This window comes from Papaver somniferum, chromosome 5 (assembly GCF_003573695.1).
Source record: "Papaver somniferum cultivar HN1 chromosome 5, ASM357369v1, whole genome shotgun sequence".
NCBI classification, from domain to species: Eukaryota; Viridiplantae; Streptophyta; class Magnoliopsida; order Ranunculales; family Papaveraceae; genus Papaver; species Papaver somniferum.
Window position 1 is genome coordinate 150,682,681 of NC_039362.1, and position 8,744 is coordinate 150,691,424.

The following is an 8,744-nucleotide window of genomic DNA, read 5'->3' on the forward strand; positions in this document are numbered from 1 at the left end:
AGGTGATCCCAAACCGAAATATTGAGAATCTTTTAATTGAGATTTTTGAATAATATGTTTTTGATATTCCAGCATCAAATCATATATTTTGAAAAGATATATTAGTTAAGTGCTAAACTAATATAAGATATTTTCTAAAAAGAGATTTCGGAATTACATGTTAGATATTAGTTGGAAATATGAAAACTGAAATTAGGTACTTTTTGCATATCTTGAGAATATTTCGATTTTGAAATTTTCTTGTTTCCAAAACCATGGTCTATAAATAGTTGAGTTTGCATTTGTTGCAACTATCCTAAGAGCCAGGAAAATTAAACTTCATTCGTGTTTTTTCTGGTGGAGCCGTCTATCCGGAGAGGAAAATACACTAATTAAGTTAAATCTCTTACGATCGCTCGTTTAAAGACTTTTGTGGGATCAAGAAGATTTACGAATACCTCCGGTGGGAAACTAGATAATTGTAGTTTTTGATTGTTGATTTCATTGACTAACGATTATTGAAACTTTGATTGCACCTAGTTTGATTATTCTTGAGAGACTTTTCTTCTAATATAAGTTCAATCAAACTAGATCAAAGTATTGACGGGATCTTCAGAACTGTTTTTAGATTTGAATACAACTTGTGGTCATCCATTGTTAACAGAATCCATTCTGTGTGTGATCGATCATAAGTGGAATCAAGTTTGTGTTGTGCAGGTACAATAGAAGGCAAGTGAATATTTGGAGACAAGAAGATTTTTCTTATTAAGTTTCGTATCTCGTGACATCTTGATCGGCTGGGATCCGACTTAGATCTGATTTGTCTTTAATAGATTTGATTATATAGTCATTTAGATCGGCAACTATCATTTGGTGGTATTCTTCAATATCTGGATCTGATAGTTGTGAATCTAGATCTGATTTTTGGATTTGGATTGATCTTACCTGACAAAGGAGTTTACTAGTTTAAAAGGAAGAGCCTTTGTCAAAACTCAACGAATCTTTTCTTAGAAGATAATTGGAGTAATTACCAAACAGCTTTGTTCCTTTACTGTTTGGAAGACGATCAAAAGGATTTGAGTGCTTAAGACTTTACATCGGTAAAGAAACTCAAGATAGTGATTTCTTTCTTGGGATTCGCATGTGTTGGCCAGACGGTTGTAGACGCAGGGATATTGATGGAACTAAGTAACTAGGGGTATATTACTTGGTATCAACTATACGAAGTTGCCTTTGTTCTTTGTATAACGGCTTAATTCTGAGAGTATTCAAGACTGGACTAGGTCCCAGGGTTTTTCTGTATTTGCAGTTTTCTCGTTAACAAAATCTTGTTGTGTCGTTTACTTTACTTCCGAATTATAATTGTTTTATTATAATAAAGTAAATAACACTTGTACGTTAATCTTAATCGCTTGATATTGATCCTATAGTAAATCGGTTTGGACTGTAACTATTATCAAGTGAATATCTCGAACTTGTATTTTCTCGAATTTTTCTATGGACGATCACTTAAGATATCAGACTTATAGGTTGAAACGAAAAGATTATGGTGTACTTGCCCTTGTCATTTCAAATTATCCAAGAAAAACCTAGTCTATAATCAAAGTGCATAAACCGAATTCAAATAAGAGAAAGTCTTGTGATCTATATTTCAAGATACGAACTCACAAAAATAAATCTTGTAGGTTCTTTATAGTTGAGCTAAAAACTATCTAAGTTGATTAACGTACTACTTATGATATTTCAATTATAAAGATAAACGATATAATGCGGAAAATAAATAAGACAAAATACCAAAAATTTGTTAACGAGGAAACTACAATCTTATTAAAAAAACAAGAGACCTCGTTCAGCTTGAACACCGCACTGAGTTAAACCATTACAAACACTATCAAACTTCAGACTGGAATGTAGTTGAGACTGAATCGGCCTTCCAAGCAATTCAGCATCAGATTGCTTATTATGTCTCTTGGATATCGTATGACTTTACGCACTTGATTACCCTAACTTACTTCCTTTACATTCCTAGAAGTTGCTTCTGCTGAAATGAGGACTTTAAACTAATCTACCTCAAATACGTGACATATTTATTTCTTTCAGAAAGATTTTCAATCAAGGTAATGGAAATATATTTTCTTATGAAGGATTTTCAAGGGTAAAGAAGATATCAATAAAACCTCAAAAAATAAAGATGGTTTAATCTCTTCAAAAATGTACAGAGATGTTTAATCAATTCTACCTCACAAGATCAATCTAAGAACAAATATGAATTTTGTGGAATTACAAAGACAAAGAGAACTATATAATTTTTATCAATCTTACTCCCTAATTGGTTGTATATCATAAGATACAGACCTTAGAATAGACAAGAACTACGATGATCAATATAAGATTCCGAATATCAAGAACTATCAGGTAAAAGATAGTCTGACCCAGATTCACGAATCCCTTAGTGAAGAATTCAAAAGTCGTACCTGATTATTTCTCTAGGAATCTTAAGTTTTTAGAGGACGACTCTGGATGCAACTAGGACTCAACATGCCAGGACTGAGATTCTAGTTTGTAGAAAATCCTTTATTTATAATTTTAAATAAGGCTAGGCAGCTTACCATCAGAGATGAGTTCGTGAACTAGTTTTTGTGTTTACAAATTACTTTGATACCAAGTAAACTAACTTCTCGATATAGATTGATCATGTAAGAACTTTACCTTGAATTACAAAGAAAAATATCTAGCCGCATATTTATCGACGTAAGCCTTATGCACAAATAGTTAGATCAGGAACAATGGTTAAGTTGTTCGTAAACAATCAAACAATATTAGAATTTGATTACTATTAAAGACAAAAAGTTTATGTACTGGTAAAAACATTACGTGAACATGTTTGTCATCTCGGAGTTCAGGAACCTCTTAAAACTACACAGTTCGTGTACGTGAGTTAGAAAAAGTATCTAGGAACATTCTAGAAACACACATTTCGTGTGCTAGCCAAATCAGTTCGCGCATGCGAGAAAATAATCGTCAAATATAATATCATAGTTCGCTTACTTCCCGTATCAATTTGTGAACGTGAATGTAACTTGATGTCTCCTAGGGCTAGGAACTTCTTACGCAATTATGGTTCATTGAACAATAAATTGTCCTCATCCTCATGTGATAAGTCCTTTAGAACATTCATTGCATATGTTTATATTTCGAGATTTGACAAGTATTAGCTTGAACATCGAAATTTCTTCTTTGCAATTTCATCATAATAATAAAGTCATACGATATTGTCTCAGTAGATTGAATGGTACAAAAAATGAGTAAATAGGATAGTCAATCTTCACATAGCTTTGTTGATGAAGTCGTCTTAGATGTCTTCTTCATTCTTTAAGGGTCAATTATTGAATTCTGATACTCAACTATCATGCTTTAATCCTATTCCGAGACTTACTTTAGTAGACTATAAATCAATATATAGTTTTGTGCAATTAACATTGATAACAAGCAAACATACCAAAACTTGCTAGTTTGACCGAACAGTGCAATGACAAAGGTAAAATTAAAAATCATCTTTAGTCGATCATTAAAGACACATAAGCAGAGGGAAAAGAGAAAATAAAAATAATACTCCATTCGTTTCTGGAAAAGAGTTACTATTTCTTTTTATCTTTAGGTTAAAATAAAAAAGTGGTAGTACCTCTTTTCTACATACGGAAATAGTATATCCAAGTCCCTTAGAGCAACTGCAGTGGACGACTAAACCCAAATTTTTAGTCGAGTGGGCTGGCGTAGTGGGACGGACCATCGATCAAAATTTGATCAAAGAGTAAAACCCAGACCAAATTTGGTCGGCGATCAAGACCAAACCCAAATATAGTCGCGCGTTTATATAATGTCCGCCTACCCGACGGGCGTTGGTATAATGTCCGTTTGTAGCCGCGCGTTCGTAAAGTTAACGCCTGGTGCAGGGCGTTGGTATAATGTCCGCCTGGATGGGGCGTTGGTATAATGTCCGTCTGGATGGAGCGTTGGTATAATGTCCGCCTGGATGGGGCGTACATAAAGTTAACGCCGGGCACCCAGGCGTACATAATGTTAACGCCTCTCTTGGGGCGTTGATATAGTCATGATCTTTACTCACTTCATTTGAAAACTTTGCTTGGGGCGTTAACTTTATCAACGCCCCATTTTTTTTTTTTTTTTTGAATATGTCGGGCGGAATCTTTACAAACGCTCCATGTCAGGCGTTATCTTTATCAACGCGCGATCAAATATACTCTTTTCCCACTACGCCACATGACGGACTAAACCCAAATTTGGTCTTTTTTCTTAGTCTTTGGTCTTTGGTTATACTCGCACCACTGTGGACGCTCTTATGTAGCGAAATTTATTTTCTTGGATGGATTCAAATCGGAAAGAGGATATTAGTCGGTTGCCACCGACTTTTAGGAACATTTATATTTTACTGTACGAAAACTATACTTCAAGAAGGCGTCGTGGGTGTGGCGCCACATACGAAACACACACGTTCAACACTGAAAAGGCTCTTATACCAAAAACAAACTACCTTTTGGACCTCTTGGTTGTCGACTTTTCCACCCCACAAACGGATGTACGAACACGCCACCACATTTTCTTGAGAAAAACCGAGTTGATCACAACCACTTTCGGTTCAGTTGAATCATTATCACAACGTGGGTTTTTCATTATATATGTTCCAGGGATTCATTTGAGACGAATTACTCCCTCAAAGTAGCCTACCGGTTGGTTGAGCAGTATCTTTACACCAAAGATATTATATCATAACAACCCGGAAAGAAGGGAGGGATTGTTTACGACAAAAATTGACAAAATTTTACACCAAATATATTACACAATGTTACAGGTTAATGGGTAAGCACAAGACAAAATAAGGAGAATAAATTACAAATTCACTCAACACGACACAAATTCACTGAAACCAGAATTGAGATAAAAAGATTTGAACGTGACTGGTGTTACAAGTATATTTTCTCCGCATCATAAATTAGCCGCCAGTTGCTAGCCAATAACATAAGACTATGATATAAACTAGCAAAGAACATTTTTCTCCGCATCTATTTTTCTCTCACACAGCGGAGTTCTGCAATCAGTGATCAGTTTTTCACTTGCATAGCATCAACATAAGTACGAGTTCAGTCACCTGGTAACAGTCAACTCCCAGGGAGAGAGTGAGCAGAAGTAAAAGGAGAAATGCTTGCTGCTGACTCACTACAATGCAAAAGGCTTGGATACAGACCAGAAGACCCATGGAAACTTGGAGAGGCATTGCTTGAACTAGGAATGTATGGAGATATGTATCGTGAATTTAGAGATGATAAAGAAGGATAGCCTAAAGAGTGGCCAGATATTAGGTGGGATGCATGAGATCTTTGAGACATAGAAGCATTTCTAAGATCTACTGAGCTTCTACTTGGACTCATTGTGGAAGGTGAGTTTCTATAAGATCTGTAGGATTGTGGCATATAAGGAGTGCCAGAAAGAGAGTGACCACGCGAAACTGACGGGGACCGCAATGATCCATTACCAATTTGTATTGCTGATGACGACGATGCAAACGAATATCTGGTAGATGAAGAACCAACAGATGATGAAGGAGAGGCTGGATCTGTTGAGAGCAAAGGAGTCCGCTCTGACGCTGGAAGATTACCGCTGGCGGTCTTCGCATCACGCTTACATACTGGACAAAATGTTCTCCAAGAGGTGAGCCAAGCATCCACACAAGCAGCATGGAACTCTGTGAAAAATCAAGTCAACAACAACAAAGAGGCAGGTTTATATTGTTACACGTGAAAATTTATTCTGAGCTGAAAATTATTTGCAATAATATCTAAGCAACTGCTTCCGGCAACTTCCCTAATAAACACAAGACTCTGGTTTCATTTTTCGTTATATGTTTTGCCTAATTCCAACACAACTTTTATGTAAGACAGCCAAATGGAGTTTGTGGAAACTGTAATCCCAACTTTTATGTCAGGCATTAAGCAGACCTGTGGTCATCAACTTTTGATTTTCTTTTTTAACCAACATTGGTAGGCTTTATGAGTTAAAAATAGAAGTGTAATCTTTCAAATTCTGAGGTCAATCAAAAAGAAATACTTACTGTGACGACATGGAAGTACTCTGAGCTTCTCTCCAACTGAATAGTCTTCGAGGCATATAGCACACGTTACTGAAGTACAATTATCTTCTAAAACTGAAGTGAATATCAGACTCGGCATTGCTTTCACCAAGCGGCTACTCATTCCATGAAACTCCCGAACATTAGGACCTCTTGGTCTTTCTCGCCTTATGCGGTGTCTACGAACGAAGAAACAAGTAGCAAGAACAGCAGACATGGCAAGCAATGATATGAAAGAAATTGCCATGATTGACCATGCTGAGTTTTCAAATGAGGGAATGATCCATATCATTATTCCTGGGGAAAGTCCATACTTTTTGAGTACTTCTCCCGAGTGTTTGCCAATAAAAACAGCATGAATTTTAATGCCGTCTGAACTTCCCGCCACTGCAATTGCCATATCATGAGAGAAAGACATGTTTCAACATCACGCAAGTCATAATTACAGATGAATAAATTGAATTCACTTGAACAGTTTGGCAGGAATAAACCAATTTAAATCGGAGGAAAACCAAACACTAAGAAAATCAACTCACAGTAAGTAAATTGGAGAAATTGACCCTTTTAAGAAAACAAGGAAAGGTCATACACTGAAACCTATCAAATCCTAGTAATTTCAAAGCATAGCAAACTCCACCCGAGTACTTGCATTGGGACAAGGAAAGATGAATATCACCTGACTTACCAAAACACATCCCATACTCTCCAACTCACTAGTGAACTGACCAGATTAACTGACTTATCAAACGTAGAGAGAAATGCCCAAAACCTAATCGTATATCGCATTTGACATTCACATCACGTAGTTATTAAGTAAAGTCCTTCAAAAAAAAATCGAACTTTTTGGGTATGAGGTCTTATTTTCCTTTGTCTTGTCCTATACAAACTTAACAACCTAAAGCAACAAAACCAGCTTCGGCAATTGATAGTTACAAAGCACTCAGAAGACTATGCCGCAGTAAGGACTAACAACATAAAACAAACCCTTCATTCCTAACAAAAGGGAGCAGTAAAACAGATTCTAAAGACACGGTAAAGTTCCACTACACAGTAACAAGAAAGTGAAGTCTAGCACTCTAATCTCATAAGATTTGAAAATGGCAATGGTTAAGACTTAAAATCAATCAAACAATTAACCAAATTGTGCAAAAGGGATAGAACAGTACTTGCAACTAAAGCATCATCATCCGCATCATCATAAACAATAGCAGTTTTGAACCCCGCAATTTGAGCTCTTCTCACTTTATCTTCAAAAGTGCAACCACCTCTAACAATCAAAACAAAAGGTAACGAACCATCCGTCTGATTAATTTTATTCTTTAACGGAGAACAGGCATCAAGTGGTTCAGCGATATACAATTTTCCACATACACCAGATGATTTGACAGATGGAGCTGCAAATTTCAACCAAACAAACATCAATTCCAATCATAAAACTTCAAATTCACACAAAAATGAATCAAATTTTGATCGAGAAAACTTACCAAAGTTAGCTTCGATGTCTTCGAACGAGAGACTGAAATTCCTTCCAGGTAAGAGAACATTTGAAGTGACTGTACCAACCATGAGAGAAAAAGAAATATACAAGAAGAGAAAGAGATAAACTACTGATACTCCTTTCATATCGATCGAATTGAAAAACAAACTAAAAAAAATTTAAAAAAAAATATATATCTCAGAACCTCAAAAATTACGGACTAAATCGTGTATAATTTATGAATAAGATCAAAACATCAGCTTCCATACTTGTTCGAAACACATTCGAGTAAATTTTTCTGAAACCAATAACAGAAATTTCTGCGAAATTAGGGTTCCAGAATTGAGATCTCTATTGGTTTGATTGGAAACTAAATTATTATTTCACAAAGACGATTTCTCTTCTCTCTCTCGTCATTGGTGTTTTTTTTTTTGGTTGTGTTTATCTATCTACACCGCCAAACAAACGCCTTCTCGAAAGAGTGTCAACATAAATTGACTTATTTTACTCAGTAATTGATTGGTACTATAATTTTCAATAGAAAAATGGAAGGACAGCTTTTTTTCTCCTATTAATCGGATCAGCTTATCTTGGGGGGACCAATCTCACTGTGGGACCATACTTAATCTGCTACGACACTGACTGCCATTTTCGGTCTCTCTATACACCTGAAAGTCATGTGATGCAAAGGGTTCTGGTTTTGTGTGTTGTCCGAAAACCTACGGGCTACGGGAGATATTTAGAGGATATTTAAACTCTTTTTTAGATTTTTTTACCTTTAAGAGTTTGCAGAAAATTGAATTTGTGACGGAAAGATTGTGAAGTGTCAACTTTTTAGTTTATCCTTAATCCAGCGTACCTAATGTTGATGGGACTGGTCTTCAATTTTGATAGACATTAGCTAAGTGGCATGTATCTGTTTGACAGAAAAGTTGTTGTAATCAAATTGCCGAGTAATTGATTTGGCTGGAATAACGGCCACCATCAGGTTTTAGACTCGCACGAGTTACTTCCAACATTCCGAAATCATTTACGTAGATCAAATCATCGGCTTTTTTTTTTTCTAAGGAATAAGCCCGTCCTGCCCCCTGACAGCGTAGCCACCGGTTTACCCCACTGAGCAAACTTGGTCTTTCTAGAACT

The 8,744-nt window shown here is 36.0% G+C and overlaps 1 protein-coding gene across 1 annotated transcript; it reads right to left on the reverse strand.

Moving 5' to 3' along the window:
- Window positions 1-4,808: 4,808 nt before the first annotated feature.
- Window positions 4,809-8,103, reverse strand: LOC113283192 (receptor homology region, transmembrane domain- and RING domain-containing protein 2-like). The gene is made up of 4 exons (XM_026532368.1): window positions 7,609-8,103; window positions 7,291-7,518; window positions 6,107-6,511; window positions 4,809-5,740 (listed from the first exon to the last, which is right to left on the reverse strand). Exons 1-4 carry the CDS (start codon window positions 7,745-7,747, stop codon window positions 5,157-5,159), a joined length of 1,356 nt encoding a protein of 451 aa, XP_026388153.1. The 5' UTR covers window positions 7,748-8,103; the 3' UTR covers window positions 4,809-5,156.
- Window positions 8,104-8,744: the final 641 nt, after the last annotated feature.

Excerpts from the sequence above, each read along its gene's own strand:
- LOC113283192 (XM_026532368.1), bottom strand. The coding sequence starts at position 7,747 with ATGAAAGGAGTATCAGTAGTTTATCTCTTTCTCTTCTTGTATATTTCT. Across the intron at positions 7,519-7,608 it reads AGACATCGAAGCTAACTTTG|CTCCATCTGTCAAATCATCT; the intron begins GTAAGTTTTCTC and ends TGAAATTTGCAG. Across the intron at positions 5,741-6,106 it reads AGTACTTCCATGTCGTCACA|AGTTCCATGCTGCTTGTGTG; the intron begins GTAAGTATTTCT and ends GATTTTTCACAG.